A 21,901-nucleotide genomic window follows, 5' to 3' on the forward strand; every position below is an offset into this window, starting at 1 on the left:
GTCTATGAAAGATGAGGTGAATCATAGAATTGATGAGGGGAAAAGGGTGAGTGGTGCACTTAGGAGTCTGTGGAGACAAAGAACTTTGTCCTTGGAGGCAAAGAGGGGAATGTATGAGAGTTTAGTTTTACCAACGCTCTTATATGGGTGTGAAGCATGGGTGATGAATGTTGCAGCAAGGAGAAGGCTGGAGGCAGTGGAGATGTCATGTCTGAGAGCAATGTGTGGTGTGAATATAATGCAGAGAATTCGTAGTTTGGAAGTTAGGAGGAGGTGCGGGATTACCAAAACTGTTGTCCAGAGGGCTGAGGAAGGGTTGTTGAGGTGGTTCGGACATGTGGAGAGAATGGAGCGAAACAGAATAACTTCAAGAGTGTATCAGTCTGTAGTGGAAGGAAGGCGGGGTAGGAGTCGGCCTAGGAAAGGTTGGAGGGAGGGGGTAAAGGAGGTTTTGTGTGCGAGGGGCTTGGACTTCCAGCAGGCATGCGTGAGCGTGTTTGGTAGGAGTGAATGGAGACAAACGGTTTTTAATACTTGACGTGCTGTTGGAGTGTGAGCAAAGTAACATTTATGAAGGGGTTCAGGGAAACCGGCAGGCCGGGCTTGAGTCCTGGAGATGGGAAGTACAGTGCCTGCACTCTGAAGGAGGGGTGTTAATGTTGCAGTTTAAAAACTGTAGTGTAAAGCACCCTTCTGGCAAGACAGTGATGGAGTGAATGATGGTGAAAGTTTTTCTTTTTCGGGCCACCCTGCCTTGGTGGGAATTGGCCAGTGTGATAATAAATAAATAAATTGAAAGTATGTAAAAAAACGTAGATCTTTTTTTTTTTTTTACATTTGAAAATGTGTAAAAAGAAATTTAATCTACTTTTTTTTTTTTTTTTTTTGAAAATGTGTAAAATAACGTAGATCTACTTTTGGAGCACTACACATGTGAACGTAAATTTGTTTGGACAGTTTAAGGGTTAACTGATACAAATATCTTAAATATTGTGCAAATGTATTACAGTGTGTACAAACAAATACAAGCTCCTTGTAATCCACATAAGATAAGCCCATGAGCTCTCTACGGTGTCAAAACCTTGCCTGTTATATACAAGGTATTTATTTATTTATTTATTTATTTATTAATTACAATTTGAGCACACATACAGACTTTGTCAAGAAATTATCAACAAATAGTTTCAAAAACATTTTACTCTAAGGCTAGGCAGCATTGCACTTACAAAGTCAAGCTACATAAACAATGCAAGATAATGTTACTGCCTTATAACTACAGCCTCTCCTCACTTAACCCTTTCAGGGTTTCTGACGTACTAGTACGGCTTACGCACCAGGGTTATTGACGTACTAGAATGCCTAAATTCTTGCGCCTTCAAATCTAGCAAGAGAAAGCTGGTAGGCCTACATATGAAAGAATGGGTCTATGTGGTCAGTGTGCGCAGTATAAAAAAAAATCCTGCAGCACACAGTGCATAATGAGAAAAAAAAAACTTTGACCGTGTTTTTGGATTAAAACAGCGATTTTTGCACTGTATTTTCGTATGGTATTTATGGTTGTTTTCTCGTTTTCATGGTCTCATTTTATAGAATGGAAGACATATTACAGAAATTGAGATGATATTGATTGGTTTCACAAAGAAAAGTACCTTGAAATTGAGCTCAAAGTAGCAGAAATGTTCAATTTTTACCAAAGTTCAAAAGTAAACAAATCATGCCAAGCATCCAATACACGTCAACTGGTGAGTCGAATATTCTTTCACAAGTGCACTGATATTATTTATACCATTTCTACACTAATGCAGTAGTCTGCATAAAAGTAAATCTTTTATTTTTTGTGAAAATAAAAATTCAAAGTGGAAACAAAAGAAATGTAAGAGGGGCCTGGGGACATGACTGACGAACAGAGAACTTGTTATTTTAGTGCCAGGAATGTCTGTCTTGTTTATTCTGGACCCTATTTAGAAATTGGCATCTTCTGAAATTTGTGTGAAATTGGCAAAATTGCCAATTTCTAACCACTTTATTGGATAGTTGAAATTGGTAAATGGGTGGTTTCTTGTACTCATTCGATAGAAAAAATGGAGTTCTAGCGAAATAAATATGATTTTTGTCGATTAGTACAAAGGAATTGACTGAAAATAGGGCTCAAAGTGAGCGAAATCGACGATGCATAAACATCGTCGAGACCACTAACTTCGTGAGAGCATAATTCCGTAAGTTTTCCATCAAATTTCATACTTTTGGTGTCATTATGATCGGGAAATGATTCTCTATCATTTCATAAGAAAAAATAATTTTTTTTTTTTCCAAAAAATTTTTGACCCTGAGAACGAGTTTAGGAGAGGGCCTCTCGACCCTGAAACGGTTAATGACAGAATTCTGTTTTAGACTGTGTCGGTAAATGAATTCATTGCTAAGCGAAGAGCATACTATAATGGTAGTGGATTTGTGTCAACCATCTTTGTTATTGCTTTAATGTCACCCTTGCACCATTTACAACATTTTTTAGTATATTTTTAAATGTTTATACAGTAGTGTACTGTATACTGTAATAAACAGTATAGAGGAAATCAGCTCTAATATACATTATTTAGGTATGCACACTGATTAGAGAGCCTGTCATAAGTCAGAGTTGTTGGTAAACGAGTTTGTTGCTAAGTGAGGAGAGGCTATACTCCGCTCACCCGCTTGAGGAACAATTGGTTTCAAGAATTAGTGGTATTTTTTTTATCAAATTCATTTTTATCAAATTTATCTTGATCAGTAAAGCCGCTGGAACTTGTTAATATGTACTTGTTACTACTATTACCATGATATTAAATATAGCCTGCTAGGTAAGTTTATGGAGCTTAATTTTCCTTGAAGGGTAAAGGAAAAATTAAGGAAGATAATCAGTGCCAAAATGAAATATTGTAATAAATATTGTAGAGAAACTTTGATTGCAAAGCTTCATCCAGGACTGGAGATTATCTAGGATGAAGTCCAGTCCTGGACGAAATGTGATAAATGTTTCTCTGCATTTTTTTTTTTTCACTATTTGCAGGCTTACACTATCATTTATCCAGCTAAAGATATGTAAATCAGTCTCTGACATGTGTAAGAAAGACATTCATGACATGCTTGAGTGTGATAGTCCTGCTCATGAATAACTGATGTTTATTGATTTTTTAAGAATGTGAATGTTTTACTAACTACTATAAATGTTTGGACATACAGAGTTAGCATTAGAAAAATTATAGCGAATTTGGAGAGAATTATAGGTTGTTTATAAAAGAAATTCCATTCAATCAGAAAATGGTACAAGCAAGTAGGTTAAGAGAAACAAAATCATCAAAAATATGAAAATTCACAATGTTTTCAGAAGATAATACCCATTTGTGTACTTGTACCTGATTCAGTGTGTGCAGTGGATGTTGAAGATGTTGATATAGAATCCAGTGAAGTGGTTGGAGAGTACAAACATCTGTTTTGTAGCTGGAAGGTAAACAAGTAGAATTATGCAAAATGATTTAATAAAAAAAGAGTGTGAGTGAAAACAGTACATTTTCAGCATTATTACAAGTCTCAGTAGGTATACAGTATCATGTATGCCACTCTTGTATAAATTAATTACTGCCACTGCATTTCATCATATGTCAAATGAATTTCTGTGCCACATATAGACATTAGTCTATATTTAAGACATGGTTACAGTATTATAGACAAGAACCAGTGCAACAACTTTTGATAATTTACCATGTTTTCAGTAACACTTATGGAACAATTATATATACATAACCATTAAAAATTATATCTTCTTTCAACAAACTGGCTGTATCCCATCAAGGCAGGTTGGCCCAAAAGGAAAAACTAAAGTTTCTCCTTTTAAATTTAGTAATATATACTGAAGAAGGGGTTACTAACCCCTTGCTCTAAAAATTATATATGATATGTTATTTAGAATATATGGTTCATATAAAATTATGTAGTACAGTAATAAATAAAAATTTGGGCATTCATTTATATATATTTTGGCTTGGCAGCTATGACAACTGTTGTCAAGATGTGCACTGTTACAATATAGTGGCAGCAGAGGCCCAGAGGCTGACGAATGGCGGACTCCAGGATGGTCTTAGAGATCTTCTCTCACCAGAATTATCTCTTCCTATATTACCCGAGTACCAAGTTTCTCGGGCACAGGTGTGTGGTAGAAACAGACTGTCAACAAGCAGTGAGAGGATTGAGTGAAGTTAAGGAGAAAGATGAGTAGTATAGATAAGTGTGTGTATTTTCATCAGTGAGTGTGAGATCATGGTGTCTTGTATTCACTTTTTAGTTTTTCATGTAGACATTTTGTTTCCAGTAGTCATAGTACATACTGCTTTATCTTTTATTTCATTCCAGCTATTTACAATTATTTGTGAAGAAATATTTTTTTAGTGTCTTTTCTACATTTTTTCAGATACATAAGACCTCTAGGAATGTAATCTCATGAACTGGGGAGTGGGGGGGGGGGGGGGATCAGCTGTACTTATATACGTTCTACTTGAGATTTATGTTTGGTTTGAGACAGGAAAGAGATATCTTGTGCATTTTGGTTGCCTGGAAGGCATCCCAGGTCTCCAAAGAGAACTATGGTAGTTAGGACTTGAGTTTCTAGATTTACAACCTCACAACCCTGTAATACATACAAGGATCTGTTCCTGGGCAATGGAGAGTCCACCCAGATAGGCCCTAGGAGTCAGAGTGCAATTTCAAGATACAAATTATGAGGGACACTGGCAGCCCAGTGTTCAGCTTGAAGGTCCTTCAGTAACTCACTAGCCATCTGTATCATGGTAGGACCGTAAGTTATACCTCTTGGACAAACTTTCCTCAGTGTTACACAGTCCTGCTTCCCATATGTTCAGTTTTACAGGAGAGTTATTAAAAAAGAACTAACACACTCTTAGGTTCTTTCCCAAGTGTTTGGAAGGGTTAGCTCATTCCATAGATATACGTAATCTTCACAGTATACAGAGATTCTTTTATTGAACTTTGCTACTGGTGCTGAGATGAGTTGGTCTTAGAGCAGCTACAAAATAATAACACTAGCCTGCTATCTTTTTTTTCACCCAGATATGGGTGACTAACTGTTGGCTCACTACTGCTTATTTCAGCACATGATGAAATGCTATGGTATCTCATCATGTGCTAAAATAAACAGTTGATAATCTGATACACAGCCCTGTTAAGGTGCTCTAATAGGATTGATGATCATATTTTCATTTGAGTTTACAAATAAGGACAAAAAATAATGAAAATAATGCAAAATAACCTTAAAATGAGTGGAAATCCCATATAATCCAGTTTTGAGTTTTAGGGGCTTGAGCATCCAGCAGGCTTGTGTGAGCATTTTAGATAAAAGCGAATGGAGAAAAGTTGTTTTTAATGGATGTGCTGTTGAAGTGTGAACTAAGTAGCTTTAATGAATGGAGTCAGGGAAAGTGATTAGCTAAACTTGGTTATTTGCTTTACTTGTCAGTATTTATTGAATAGACCGCTGCATTGTTTACCATGTTCTTACAGTTCTTAGCAGTGCCTTACCTAATGTATTTTATATAGCATTTTTTTTTTTTTTGATTACTTCTTAAATTTGTACTTGAATCTTGACCCATGTGTTACACAGGTTGCACTTCATATGTTGTCCTGCATTGATACTGTTACATGGGCTCACGAACATGGCTTAACTGTAGTAGAGGATGATCCACAGACAATTGCTACAGTACGGGTTTATACTAGAGAGGATTTCACACCTGTTAATAGATTTGAAAGTAAGTTAATTGATTTTCTGATTTTATTTATCTGTTGTTAATTATGCTAATTTTAAATATTAGTAAAGTAGCACCAGTGTAACTAAGTCCTCGGGAAATTTGGAAGTCGTAACATTTTATTCTGTTTGTGCCTAAATATGCAAGATGTATGTAGGAAAATTCAATAGTGATGAGTTACCTATTGCTTGAATGTTACTTATACACACACACCTACCCACCCACCTACCTACCCACCTACCTACCCACCTACCTACCCACCTACCCACCTACCCACCTACCTACCTACCCACCTACCTACCCACCTACCTACCTACCTACCTACCCACCTACCTACCCACCTACCTACCCACCTACCCACCTACCCACCTACCCACCCACCTACCCACCCACCTACCCACCCACCTACCCACTTACCTACCCACCTACCTACCCACTTACCTACCCACCTACCTACCTACCTACCCACCTACCTACCCACCTACCTACCTACCTACCCACCTACCTACCTACCTACCTACCTACCTACCTACCTACCTACCTACCTACCTACCTACCCACCCACCCACCCACCCACCCACCCACCTACCTACCTACCTACCTACCTACCTACCCACCCACCCACCTACCTACCCACCCATCCACCCACCTACCTACCCACCTACCCACCTACCTACCCACCTACCTACCCACCCACCTACCTACCCACCTACCTACCTAAACCCACCCACCTACCTACCCACCTACCTACCTACCCACCCACCTACCTACCCACCCACCTTCCTACCCACCCACCTTCCTACCCACCCACCTACCTACCCACCCACCCACCTCCCGACCCACCGACCTACCCACCTGCCTACCCACCCACCTACCTACCCACCCACCTACCTACCCACCCACCTACCTACCTACCCACCTACCTACCTACCTACCTACCTACCTACCTACCTACCTACCTACCTACCTACCTACCTACCTACCTACCTACCTACCTACCTACCTAACAACCTACATACCTACTACCCACCCATCTACCTACCCACCTGCCTGCCTGCTCATCCATTCACCTACCAACACCTACCAACCTACCTCACTGGGTTTTTCACTATGCTGCGTCTTTCCTCTATTATTCTTAACTCGGTCTCCTACTTATCTGTTCTGGCACTCAGTCTTTTTCTATGATTATTTGTCTACCCTAACAGAGTTAAGCTCATTCTTTACCATCTTCAGTATAAAGTATCATTAAGGTTTTTAACGTTTCTAGTAGTTATAGCATTTACTACCTCCTCCTCTCCCATTCTTTCATTTCTGTAATACAGTTTTCAGACACTTATATTTGCCTACGATAATGCTGTCATTGACCTAAAGCCAACCAAAAGGCTATCACACATTGCTGAAATATGGCAGGTAGAATATTGAAGATGCTGATAGCAACTTGATACAATACTGTACCTGAGAATTCATTTTGGCTGCTTATGAAGAGCTGAGCATCTTTAGAAGTACAGTGGACCCCCGGTTAACGATATTTTTTCACTCCAGAAGTATGTTCAGGTGCCAGTAATGACTGAATTTGTTCCCATAAGGAATATTGTGAAGTAGATTAGTCCATATCAGACCCCCAAACATACACGTGCAAACGCACTTACATAAATACACTTACATAATTGGTCGCATTCGGAGGTGATCGTTATGCGGGGGTCCACTGTATATATAACTGTGGTCTAGGATCTTTTAACACTACAAAGAATTTTGTGAGATCATGTTGGATAAGGTTCCTAATATGATACAATTCTGCACACATACTAAAAGGAGACGAAAATATACAGTTCCTGTAATATTAAATATATTGCTTTGTGAAAATTATAGTGCAAAAATTAAGTATTGGTGGTAAAGCCTTAAACAAATGAAATATATCAGAATTACCTCTCAGATGTTAAATTGCTTTTGCACATATGCTACATAAAGTACAAGAGCATACAGTACAGTCATCAAAGATTGTCATAGAAAACAGAGCTGGGTAGCTCCAGAACATGAACTACAGTACTTTCACATAGTTCCTGCAAGTAGAACACGTGGCAATCTGCGGATCCATCACAAACAAAAGTACGTATGTTCTTTATAAAGCACAAAGCCAGACACCTAGAACTGCCACAGCTAATACTAAGGATTAACAAATATACAGTAGAACTTCAAATTTCAAACTTAGTCTGTTCCAGGAGCTAGTTCTAAATTCAAAAAGTTCGAAAGGCGAAGCAATATTTCCCATAAGAAATACATATTGGAAATACAATTAATCCGTTCCAGTAACTCAAAAATATTCACGAAAAAATACTTTTTATAGATAGTATTACATTATAGTTTTACATACACACAACAAATTATTAATAAATTATTAATAAATTTAAATAAACATATAAAATAACATTTTTACTTACCTTTACTGAAGATTGGTGATGGCATCTGGAAGATAGGGAGGAGGAGAGAGGGAGTTGGGGTTATTGTTTGGAAGGGAAATCCCCCTCCATAAGGACTTTAGGTATCAAAGCCCTCTCTGGGGTTACTTCCCTTCTCTGTCTTTTAATGCCACTAGGACCAGCTTGAGAGTCATTGGACCCCTGTCTCACAAAATAACTGTCCACAGTCCTCTCTTTCTGGCACCTCTTTAAGATTTCCCTACAATGGGACATGGTTCTGTCACTGAACTTGTTGCAAAGATGGCTTGTTTCAGCTTGCTTAGGGTGGTACTTCTCCACAAACATTTGGACATCATTCCACTTGGCACAAATCTCCTTAATCTTTGAAGAATGCACCTCATCAACTCCCTCTTCCTCCTCCTCTGAAGCAAGTTCCTGAGCTGTGGTCTGATACTGTTCAGCTCTTCAGTGGTTAGCTCTTCCCTTTGGTCCTCCACCAACTCTTCCACATCCTCGCCACTCACTTCACCTCTATGGTGTTTCTCACTTTCTTTACCACAGGGGTACCACTAGCAGGTTTCTTTGGGCCCATGGTAGCTTATTTCACAGTTCCACAAGCACTAAACACAGTACCCGGTGGTCCGAAAAAAGGGGCGAGTTTGATAATGGGGACAAAGTTGGTTCAAAAAAAGCGGTCGGTTTTCGAAGAGGTCGATAAGCGATATGTTCGAAATTTGAGGTTCCACTGTATCTTTTTATATATACTGGAAAAATAACATTTTGAAAAATACTGTACATTCTTTGACACTAAAAACAGAGCTAAATTCACATTTCAGCTTAAAGGTTTAAAGCCAACTGCTTAGTTTAGCTTTATGCATGAATTTAATATTAAAGTAATATAGAGGCCTTTTTTTTTTTTTTATTTTTACTGGTTGGTCAGGAAACCAGAAATTTAACAAAAATTTTTTACTTGGCCTCATCTACCATTCCTAATTCTTAACAGGTCATGGAGGTGGTTGGGGATACTCTGGTCACTCAATAGAAGCAATTCGGTTTATGTGTGACACAGACATTCTTATTGGTGGCTTTGGACTTTTTGGAGGAAGGGGCGAATACATGGGCAAGATCAAGGTAATTAATTATAATATTTCGTCTTTCCATTTACCAAGTAATTTAATAATATTGCTCTAAGTATTACGTAACAAGCTTTGAATAAGATTTTGTCTTTATATTAATCTTTTTTGTATATAAAATTTATTCCTTCTTTCCTACAACATTTTTGCTGTACAGTGGTGGTGCCAGAATTTCTATAAAGAAAAGGCTTTGGTGGGGCTATCTTGTTGGAAGGAGTTTGAAAGAGTTTGATTTTTCAGCAGTTTCTTGACCATGCATTTCTGTTTAGCGTATATGTGGTATGCTTGCCAGTATATTTTTTGGTAATACAGATCAAGAAGTGTAGGTTCTTTGTTTCAATTTTGGCTTTGTGTGTACTGTATAGTGTTCATTATTGAATTTTGGATTTTTTCTAAGCATTTTTTATACAGCACTCAGTATTTTATTGTGTGTGTAAGGGGTTTGTAATATTTTGGTGCAAATAGGGCAACAATATTTTTTTTTTTACCACAGTTGCAATTTTCCATTAGAGTAGGGTGACCCAGAGAAGGAAACATATTCACAGTCACTCAGTCAATAGCTAGACGTCTCACCAGAAGTGCATCAGCATCATACTTCAAATGGCCAGCTGAACCACATCACCATCCATCATTCAAAGTGCAGGCATTGTACTTCCTATCTGTAGAACCTAAGTCTGGCTAATCAGTTTTCCCAAGTCCCTGTATAAATGTTACCTTGCTCCATTTATACAAGCATTAATACTACGTATATGTATTCTTAATTGTTAATCAAATTTATATTAAGTGAATGTTTGTTATGTGAGGATTATTGTATTGTTCATAAGTTTTCTTTATGTCTAGCTTCTAATTCCTATATTTTTGTGGATTGCTATGCTTGTTCTTTTTTGTTTTTTTATCTTGAGGGTTTAGAACAGGTTACTATAGTTATCTTGCAGTTTAAGCAGGCCTTTTTCTTGTTATTTTATGACAGTCTGCAGTGTTACATATATACATTTGCTTTTCATAAACCCTGGAAAACCAGGTGTTTGGTTAGTTGATGTTCCCACAGCTGCAAAGGAAGAATGTTATTGACATAATAGGGAAGAGTTTCATTTAAGTCTCCGTGCATCATGTGGTTGCTCTTTGGCACTGCTTCCCTGCTTCCGCTATCCATTATGTTACTGAATTGTTCAGATAATGGTGGATGCCAAATAATAGATTGTAATGATGTTGGTAGAATTACTGACAGTATGTAAAGTAAAAGGACACAAGTGCAACTAATGTGACATTTTATTGTGGCAACTTTTCGCTCTCCAGGAGCTTTATCAAGTCGACTTGATAAAGCTCCTGGAGAGCAAAACGTTGCCACAATAAAATGTCACATTAGTTGCACTTGTGTCCTTTTACTTTACAAATAATAGATTGCCAAATAATTGGAGATAGTGACTATGTTGACAGTTCATCAATATGCAATAATCTTGAGAACCTTCTGAAGAGTATGTTGTTGGTATGTAATTTACTATTTAATAATTTTATGTCTGTTTTCATCCACAGTTATTTGAACTTGGTGCTGAGGGCGGGGACCAGGAGACTGATGGAGAGTTATTAGCAGAGACAGAAGAGATGCCTTATGAGTGTGGTGCTCGCCAAAAGTTTCCCATGCTCTTTGATGAACCAGTCCCATTACAGGTAAACTTTTCTGGCCATCTGTAAACCGTTTGGACATAGCTTGGGTTAACGAAAAAATAATCCTTTGTCTTTAGTCAGAATTTTTTCAAATAGAAGTAGCTTTTGATTGTTGGTGAATGTTTTAAATTTATAACCCAACTAAGAATAGATAGTAGCAACATTTTTGTAATACCATACCAGTTAAAGTAATTTTTATTGCAAATTAAAGACTTGACTACAGTACAATGTATCTTTATTTAGGATGCTCAACATATCTATTATTTACTGTATCAAATTAATCCAGTTTAAATACAGTACTAGATATCTGGTAAACATCTGATGTGGTAATTAGAGCTGGTACATCATTCTTTGACCTCAGATACGTCATGTTGTACACAGTCTTTACATAAATAAGTAGTATATGCCTAGCGGTAGTTTTTGTTGTAGATTTTTAATATGTGTATCTCTTGGCAAGGCTAATAAATGGTATGTGGCATGGGCTCGTGTGAGTGGGCCAAGCAGTGACTGTGGTTCATCAGGGCAGAGTATGGTCACCACAGAAGATCAGTGAGTATGAACTAAACAGTGTTTTGTGATTGTTAATGCCTAGCTCTCATTTTTTCTTCATAACCCATCTCTCTCAGCTCAGACACCAGTCTAGATGCACTCCTTTGGACTTTCTCATGCTTCATTTTGTGTTTTACAAGGTAAGGGTTCTACAAGGGTACTCTTCACATATAAGATACTGTTGATTTGAAAAAGTGTTTGTCTGGGTCCCTGAATGTTACCTACATTTACAAGCTTAGCTTGTTCTGCCCATTTTGTCTTGTTTATGTGCACTTCAGGGAACAGGTTTGGGATGAGGCTATATAGCTCCTGATTGTGCTTGTGCTTTTGTCTTTTGTTTCCTTTCTGTCTCATGGCTTCACAGTTTTGCTTAGTTACACTTCATTGACCATTTATTACACTATTCCTGAAGTCCATCCAAGTTTACCTTAGCTTTCTTTTATACTCTTCAAATTTGTACTTACAGCAAACTCTCAATTCGGTAGACCTTGATTTAACAGACTTTGAAAATACTGGACAAAATCTGCTGGGTAACATACCTTTAACCTCATTTTTGCTGTTTATTACAGTATATCTATGAATAGAGTTCTTTAATATGTATACAGAGGAGTACTGTAGTGCATTTTTGTTATTTGTAATACTATTTGAATTTAATAGACATTCAGATAATTTCCCCGTTTAGTCCATTAAATTGATGTTTTGCTGTACAATACCTCATTATTTTGACATAATTCACAAACAAGGATATGTAAGAGCTAGCTCCTGTTGCTGTGAATTTATATACACTAGGAATAATATGGGGTTCAGCACAGATACTTGTAGGTCATCTATCCAAATGTTTAATCCCATACAGCAATATTATTTTCTTTTGTTCTTATACGTACAGTGGACCCCCGGTTAACGAACTTTTTTCATTCCAGTAGTATGTTCAGGTGCCAGTACTGACCGAATTTTTTCCCATAAGGAATATTGTGAAGTAGATTAGTCCATTTCAGACCCCCAAACATACACGTACAAACGCACTTACATAAATACACTTACATAATTGGTCGCATTTGGAGGTGATCGTTAAGCGGGGGTCCACTGTATTTGCTTATCCCTAATACTGTTACATTTTTTATATTACTCTAGCTTGCTTCACAAAGTTTACTAAGTGGCCTTCTGTGTGGAACTGCATCAAAGATTTTCTTAGTATAGTAATATGCAGTTCATCCATCCCTCTCTTGTCTGGACTCTTTTAGTCTCTCATACTCAATGTCTGTAAGGTTTGTAATTGTTAATACCCTTAGTACTGTATGATGATTATTCCATACTAGGGCCTATGCCTCCTTTGTGATTTCTTAAGTAACCACACATTGAATTCACCCTGGGTGTGATTACATGTTGCCCCAGAATTGCCATCATGGGTGTTCTGTAGTCTTCAGTGGGTTTGTCACCTTTTTTATCTTTAGCAACTAAAATCAAATAATTGAAGCCCTTTTTGGTGGACAATGTACACATATTCAGTTTCACTAATTTTACTTTAATAAATCAGAGTGGTGAGACATGGGCAGATAGGGGAGTATTGCCAGTGTTGCTGACTCCAATTGCCTGGATTTGGTGCCAGTACAGTGCAGTAACTTAGTGTATATATTATTTTCATTTGGCTCTCTCTCTCTTAAAATACTTTATTGTATCTAAATTCTTGCATTATCTGCAAGACAAACTATATCATTTATTGTTTCAACACTAGCCATCTTCCACTGAGGTAGGCTGACCTGACAAAGAAGAAAGCACTCATATTCCAGCAGCGTGTCAAATCATAAAAATCACTTAATTCCACTCATCTAACATGCTCACATATGCCTGTTGCATGTCCAAGCCCTTAGCATTCAAAGCCTTCATTATCCCCTCTCTCCAGCCTTCCTTAGGATGATCCTACCCCTCCTTCCATCCACCCCAGATTGATACGTCCTCTTCTTCTTCTTTTTATGACCAGACCTTTGGTAAGATGGGTAAGGAAGAAGGATGGGTAAGGATAGAAATATTGGAAAAGGGTGGGAGGGGGGAGAGAGGTAGGATATAAAAGGTAAGTGGCCCAACCACTTTGGTGTAGTTTAAAAAGTGTATGTGGAATAATAAAATATTCTTGGAGGGGTATAGTACTAACCCATCAGAGTCACATAGATATAACAGATATATAAGTACATGACTGAATTGGTAGTAAATATACAAGTTGCAATTGCTTTTTTTTTTTGCGATTGCACAATGGATATTTAAATGACAATGAAGGCTGTAATTTTCTGGCCAGTTTATAAAGAATTACTTGACCTAGCTTCTTACAAGGTGGTGTCCCGCCATATTAACCCTTTGACTGTCGCAGGCCCCTTTCTGAAACTGTCATTCTATGTTGCAAAATTTTTGAAAAAAAAAAAAAAAAAAAATTTTCTTATGAAATGATAGAGAATCTTTTCCTGATGGTAATGACACCAAAAGTTCGAAATTTGGTCGAAAACTCACGGAATTACACTACCGCGAAGTTAACGGTCTCAGCGACATATACGTATCGGCGATTTTGCCGAATTTGAGCCCTGTTTTTAGCCAATTCCGTTGTTCCAGTTGATCAAACTCATAGCTATTTCTTTAGAACTCCATTTTGTCTATCAGTTGAGTACAAGAAACCACCCATTTACCGATTTGAACTACCTAATAAAGTAGCCAGAAATTGGCAATTTGGCCAATTTCACACAAATCATAAAAGATGCCAATTTCAAAATAGGGTCCAGAATAAACAAGGTAGACATTCTTGGCACTAAAATAACATATCCTCTGTTCATTAGTCACGTTTCTAGGCCTCTCGTATATTACTATTGCTTTTTATTTTGATTTTTTATTCATACAAAAAAATACAAAATTTACTGGTATGCAGACTACTGCATTATTTTAAAAATGGTATAAATAATATCAGTGCACTAGTGAAAGAATATTAGACTCCCCAGTTGACGTGTATTGGACGTGTGGTGTGATTTGCTTACTCCTGAACATTGGTAAAAATCGAACATTTCCGCTACTTTGAGCTCAGTTTCAAGGTCGTTTTCATCGTGAAAGTAATAAAAACCATCTCCATTTCTTTAATACGTTTTCCATTTTATCACCTAAGACCATGAAAACGAGATTACAACGATAAATACTATACGAAAATACACCTCAAAGTCGGCGTTTTAATCCAAAAAAATGGTCAGTGTTTTTTTTTCTCATTACGCACTGTGTGCTGCAGGATTTTTTTTGTGTGGTGCACACTGACCACACAGACCCATTCTCTCACATGTGGGCCTACCAGGTTTCTCCTGCTTGATTTGAAGCCGCTAGAATTTATGAGTATATGTACGTCAGAAACAGTGGCGTGTAACATATTTATATGGCGTAAACAGTCAAAGGGTTAAATGTAACATAATTTTAACAGTAGAATGTTATACAAGATGTCTCCCTAATTGGGGGCGATGATTTTCTTAATAAACATAGAAGGGTTCTGGTGTTACCCAATCATCTTCATCTGCAGGGAGGTTGCTCAAGATCATTGGTCGATGGTAATTGTCTTTATGGATAAAACGATGGACCCTCTGTGGGAGAGTCATTCTTTGAGTCCTTTGAGGAGTATTGATGATATAATCCGTGGTATTTTCAACTTGGAGAGGATGTTCTCTATCTGGCATGTAGAGTTCTTGCATTGCATAGAGTTGTTTCTTCTTCAGGGTGTCAAGCGTACATTTAAGGCAGTAATATCTTGTTGTACATGTAAATCTGCCATTTTAACTCTGTCTCTCCTCCTGGTGCCCGTAATGAAGCAGAGAGCTCTATTCTGGACCCGTTGCAACCTTAGCATGTTGGTCTTTGTTGTTAATGACATTGGGACACATGGGTATTCGAGTATAGGTCTTATTATCATTTTATACAGATGTTTTTTGACATGTGGAGGGGCTTGATTAAATCTAAAGAGACTGTTAAGACCGGCTTTGGCTATGTTGATCTTTTTATTTACATGAGATGTTGAATGGAGCAGCCTGTCTATTTCATATCCCAAGATCTTGTTAGGGTTTCTAATGGCTACAGGTGTACCTCTGATGGAGATACCCCCTTTATCTTTGATGGTTGATGCAAAGCATCCTATTGTGCTAACAAGGACTTTGTCAGGGTTAGTCGTAATTCTCCATTTCTTTTCCCAATTAGATGTTCGACGAAGTTCAATATTCATTTTTTTCTATGACTCTCTCATACTTGTATTTTCCTGTTACCGAAGTTGATGAGACGACATGGATAACATCATCTGCAAATTGCGTTATAATTGTATCATTAAACTCTGGTTGAGGAAGGTCATTCACATAAATGTTGAATAGAATTGGACTAAGACAAGAACCTTGTGGGACACCAGCTGTTGGTATAAAAGGCTCTGTCGACCTGCCGTGAAAGGTGGGAATGATTTTTCTTTGAGTTAAGAAATTATATATTAATCTGAGAAAGGTCCAGTTATGGTCTGGTAGGTCAATAAGTTTGTATATAAGACCATCATGCCATAAGCTGTCAAAAGCTTTATGAACATCTCTGGTGGCAATTAGGGCAAGATTGCCCTGATGCTTTAGACTTGCTACATTATCGAAAATAATATTTATTGCATAATGGGTACCTCTATGTGTTCTAAAGCCAAATTGTTTTTCAGTAAAAAGGTGATTAAACTCCATATAGTAGTTCAGTCTGTTGGAAATGATCTTCTCAAGAACTTTTCCAGTGACTTCAAGTAAAGATATAGGTCTATAGTTCCCTGGTTGATGGATGTCTTTATTGGGCTTAGCAAGAAAGTTCATCCTAGCAGTCTTAAAAACAACTGGAAAATGTCCCGAGGCCAAGATGGCATTAAAGATATTAACCAAAGACTGTTTACAATTTCTGGGTAGGAACTTTATTTGTTTCATTGTTATTCCAGAGAGACCAGGGGCTCTATTTCGCATTCTTCCAATAACCTGACTCATCTCGAGTAATGTAATAGGTCTAGTAAGCGGGTGGACATCTTCAAGAATTGATGTATCGATGGAAGGTAGTGGTTGTAGATCATCTAAGTTCTCATCTCTCCATTCATTTACCAACTGATAGTAATTATTGTTAAATTGACGACTGTTATTGTGGGAGGGAATTTTCTCCCATACATCACCTATCAAATTAGCCTGGTCCTGTGGATCATCAAATTTAATCTCAACATCTTCATCATCCTCATCAGTGAAAGTATGAATTAGGTAGGTAGGAGTCTTGTGCCTTGCCCCTAAAAGTTGTCGGATCTTACTCCAAAATTTTGCTGGCTCACGTTTATACTGATTAGCTTGGAGAACTAGCAGTTTCCATAAGTCACGTTTGTGATGACTAATCATGTTAATTAATTCTTTCCTCAATCTGTGCAATGTAGCTACTGGTGGTTGTCGCGTTTGAAGATGCCTTCGACATTCTGTTTGATAATTTCTCAAAGCGTCTCTAATTTCCCTCGTAGGTTTATATTGTTGGTAGATCTTTGTGGAGGCTAATTGACAGGTTGCATTAGTAGCATCAATTATTCGATTGTGAAGGGACCTGACCGCGTCATCAATTGCAGTGGAAGGTAGATTTTCCAACGACACAATTTCATCGTCACCCAGAAATGCCCTGAAGGGGTCAAATCCTAGGGTGTTGAGATTGGGTTTAGGAGGTACAGGTATTCTAAATGGAGAAGTTTGTAGTTTTATTAAAACAGGGATATGGTCAGATCCTACGTTTCCACCAGGAGAGATATGACAATGAAAGAGGTCACAGTCTCTGTTTGTCAGGACTATATCTGGTGTCCCTGGATGAGGACCAATATATGATTTAAAGAATGGGCCTTGAAATGACAAGTTCTTGGCTGTCATGATATTAAATAGTTGTTTTCCTTTCAAGTCACCCAGTGGATTACCAGCTCCACAGTTGAAGAGGGCAGGGTGATGAGCATTAAAATCTCCTGCTAGAATTGTTGGAATATTTCTGCTTAATATCCTATGTAGAGAAATTGACTCTATATATTGTTGTCTCGGGGGAAAATATCCAGTTCCTATCACTAGTTGCCCATGAGACGTCGTCATTTCTATTGCAAGAATGTTATCTTCATCAACATGAATATTTTTAAATGCATGGCCTAATTTAACTAAGATGGCTACGCCACTATAGGGTCCTCTCGATTTCTCCACAGTAGAGTAACCACGTAATTTAATATGTTGATCAACTCTCGCAGCTGTCTCATTCAAGAGTATAACATCGGGATTGTAATTATGTAGTTCAGCTTCAAGGAGGTAACGGTTATTAAAGAAATGTTGAACATTAAGTTGGAAAATTGTAATCCCCATTATTTCTTGCACTTCGCTCGTGTACTACGGTATGAACGTCTGCAAGTAATGTCATGTTTGGTATCCACACTATCCCTGCTGGACTCATCAAGGGGAGGAGGGAAGTTCTGAGTAGTTGCTTGTGTATTAAAAATGTCACCATCCTCACTAGAAGTGATAATATTAACAGAATCGTTAGTCATTAACCCTTAAATGGTCCAAACGTATATATACGTTTTTTCAACGTCTGAAAGTATGTAAAAAATGTAGATCTTTTTTTTTTGTTTTACATGTGAAAACGTGTAAAAAAACTTTTATCTACATTTTTTTTTTGTTATATTTGAAAATATGTAAAAAAAGTAGATATACTTTTGTAGCACTACGAATTTGAACGTCGATCTGTTTGGACCGTTTAAGGGTTAAAGTCATCATCATAAAACTGAGGTGTGATATTCCCAGTTTCAGGAAGCAGAGGCTCGTGAGAGTTAATGGGAGACTGTGGAGGCTCCAAGGGAAAATTTGGTAGGCCAGGTGAATTATCCTGGGAAAGTTCCTGTTCAACAGGATCAGCTGCAATAGCGGAAGAGTAAGCTCCAATCTCTGGGGCATCGTTAGGGTCAGGTATTGACTCATCGGGTTGAGGGGAGTTGACAACCTGGGTATGCGAGGTGGGTGATCCCTGGACAAGGGATGACTTAGGCTTATTTGTAGAAGTACAGTATGGTACATACTTCTTGTTATGAGAAGGCTGGGCCATAATAACCTTGACATTATCTGGGATAGTAATGGGAGTGATCCCATTAGCCATTAACAAATCATTTAAAATCTTAGAGCAGAGTTGAATGTTATGCCCTCCTAGTCATTCTGTTTTCTCCCTCTTCTCTAAATGTCCAAACCACTTCAACAACCTCTCCTCAGCCCTCTGAATAATACTTTTGGTAACTCCACGCCTTCTAATCTCCAGACTCTGAATTTTCTGCATAACACTGGTGAATTCATACCATTCATTGCCCTCAAAGTTGACATCTCTACTGCCTCCAACCTCCTCCTCGCTGCAACATTCAAAATCCACGCTGCACACCCATACAACAGTGTTGTCACCACTATATTCATTGTTTACATTGATATTTCTGGTTGTATATTGAATTTTATTCCCATTTTCAGGGTTATTTTCTACTTCAAATCATCCAAAAAATCTAATAATGGGACAGATGTCAATGCTGGACAGATTCCTCAGCTTCTTTATCGTATTATGGCACATGAGGGACCAGTGACTCCTAGACCAGTGCATGAGTCTACAGAAGCCATTCCAATACTCTCCAAAAGCTTTTTTATGAGTGTGAGAAATGTAAGTATAGATCCTGCATTCCTCTACTAAAATATTTTATCCATAAATTGTGGGTAAATATTGCAAATTAAAATTGGTGATGAGCTTTTGATCTGAGGAAATAAAGATGATTTAGCCAAACCCTTTCCTCAGATGAAACATGAATACTGTGTTCTTTTTGAAATAACTGATAAGATTTCCTAGCACAGTAACCCAGGAGAACAAGAGACTATAAACTAAAAATATAAATGGTGCTGAAAGAATACTATAAAGTTGTTTTTCACAAACAGAGCAGTTAAAAAATGGGTCGAATTGCAAGAGGCGATAGCAAGTGCTACAACCTCTGAAAGCTACAAAAGTTTATAACATTAAACACTGAAGATGGGACACCATGAGCATAGCCTTGCTCCTGTAGCTACAAATTGGTAATAGCACACAACCATAGACTAAGCCTCAACATATGGCTTACTCTAAGGGAAATGCTGTTATAAACCTTGTATATTCAATAAATATTGCTTGTGCTGTGCTTTATTCTATATTATGGTACCTATATAATTTTATCCCTACAGTTGAATTAATTTTAAGAACAATTAGGCAATAATAAATATTTTATAGATGTACTGTGTTTTGACATAATTTGTTTACAATGATCTCTAATGGACTGCAAATTTTTAATCTAAAAGATTAATTAATTTTTCCCAGGATGTTTTCCAGTCACTGCTAGACTTGCTTGGCTGGGCTTGGAGTACTTTAAGATCTTGTGTGGGGGAAGTAAGTATTATTTTTATTTTAAAAGGAAATTGTTTGTGTATTCGGCTTAATATATTGTAATAATAATTAAATATATTGTTTATGCTATATAAACCATTTTGGCTCTTTACTATAGTACTTATTAAATTTCATTTGTTCTAATATCATCAGTCACTTTGTATTTTTACATATATTTTCATTCGGGTTCTAGTTATGCTACAAGTTCAAAACTTTCGGTTTTCTGTGTTTGGGTAAAGTTTCCATCTACTTACCACACTTAACACGAACACCTTTCTACATTTTGTTTTTTCTCTCTCCAGTGTAGTTGAAGTGAATGACATTAAGCATTCATGAAATAGGAACAGTAGTATACGTATATGATAAATTAGTTACATAAATGTTTTTTTATTATTAACACACTGGGCGATTCCCACCAAGGCAGGGTGGCCCGAAAAAGAAAAACTTAAACCATCATTCACTCCATCACTGTCTTGCCAGAAGGGTGCAGTTTAAAAACTGTAGTGTAAAGCACCCTTCTGGCAAGACAGTGATGGAGTGAATGATGGTGAAAGTTTTTCTTTTTCGGGCCACCCTGCCTTGGTGGGAATCGGCCAGTGTGTTAATAATAAAAAATGTTTTATGATTGCTCCTTTCTTAAGGAGTAAGGAAGATTAGTCATTTTCACCATTCATCCAATGCAGATTTGTGTGTTAACTAGATGGTCTATGAAGCAAGAATATGCACTCTGATCTTCCTACATAAATAACAGAAATGCATATGGAAAAAATACAAAAGATGTACACTTAATCTTCCTAACTCAATGAACAAATAAAAATTACTAAATCCTTACAAGAAAATTTAGATCAACTTAACAAGTTGAATACTAAATTAATAATTAAATTAAACATAAATGCCATATCATGTGAGTTTATAAGGGTAAAACACCCATAAATAATATAGATTGTATATTAAAATCTTGGGTTAGCAGCCACTAGCTCTAACCTGAAAAAAATTTAGTTTCTTCTGAAAATTAAATTGAAATAATTGCTACATTAACCCTTTCAGGGTCCGTCCCATAGATATACGGCTTTACGTTCAGGGTCCAAACCGTAGATCTACGCCATGAGCTCAGCTCACTCTGATAAACTGTGAGTGGTACATTTGGGCCTAGATATGAGAGAATACATCTATGTGGTATGTGTGCACCACATAAAACAGATCCTGCAGCACACTGTGTATAATGAGAGAAAAAAAATGAAATCATGATTTTTCGATTAAAACAGCAACTTTGCAGTGTTTTTTCGTATGTTTTTTATAGTTGTATTTGCGATTTCTTGGTCTCATTTGATAGAATGGAAGACATATTACAGAAATAGAGATGATTTTGATTGGTTTTAGCATTGGAAATGGCTTGAAACTGAGCTCAAAGTAGCGGAAATGTTAAATTTTTGCCGATATTCAAGAGTAAACAAACGACCTCACACGTCTAATACACGTCAGCTGGTGGGTCTAATATACATTCACAAATATGGTGATGATATTTATACAATTATTACAGTATTGCATAACAGTAAATCTTCTATTTTTTGGTGTGAATAAAAATTCATTATGTGAATAAAAAATCAAAATGGAATTTATTTGTAAAGCCTCAAAACATAACTAATGAACAGAGGAAATGTTAGTTTAGTGCCAGGAATGCCTACATTGTTCATTCTGGACCCTATTTTGAAATTGGAATATTTTGAACTTTGTGTTAAATTGGCCAAATTAACAATTTCCGATCACTTTATTTTGTAGTTAAAACAGTTGACTTGGCGATTTCTTGTGCTCAATCGATAGAATAGAAGTAATACTAGTGAAATAGCTAAGAATTTGGTTGATTGGAATAATGTAATTGGCCTAAAATGGGAGT

General features: G+C 37.2%; 1 protein-coding gene across 4 annotated transcripts in view; it reads left to right on the forward strand.

The window, feature by feature from the left end:
- The window catches only part of hiw (MYC binding protein highwire), a 300,830-nt gene that overhangs the window by 57,381 nt on the left and 221,548 nt on the right, over nucleotides 1-21,901 (forward strand). For all 4 annotated transcript variants that reach the window (XM_053789308.2, XM_070094063.1, XM_070094064.1 and 1 more), the window contains 7 exons: nucleotides 4,026-4,182; nucleotides 5,651-5,795; nucleotides 9,213-9,340; nucleotides 10,876-11,010; nucleotides 11,465-11,556; nucleotides 19,077-19,260; nucleotides 19,942-20,010. In XM_053789308.2, coding sequence (XP_053645283.1) covers nucleotides 4,026-4,182; nucleotides 5,651-5,795; nucleotides 9,213-9,340; nucleotides 10,876-11,010; nucleotides 11,465-11,556; nucleotides 19,077-19,260; nucleotides 19,942-20,010 — 910 coding nt within the window. The remainder of the gene's footprint in view (nucleotides 1-4,025; nucleotides 4,183-5,650; nucleotides 5,796-9,212; nucleotides 9,341-10,875; nucleotides 11,011-11,464; nucleotides 11,557-19,076; nucleotides 19,261-19,941; nucleotides 20,011-21,901) is intronic.

Source organism: Cherax quadricarinatus, chromosome 44, assembly GCF_038502225.1.
Source record: "Cherax quadricarinatus isolate ZL_2023a chromosome 44, ASM3850222v1, whole genome shotgun sequence".
Lineage (NCBI taxonomy): Eukaryota > Metazoa > Arthropoda > Malacostraca > Decapoda > Parastacidae > Cherax > Cherax quadricarinatus.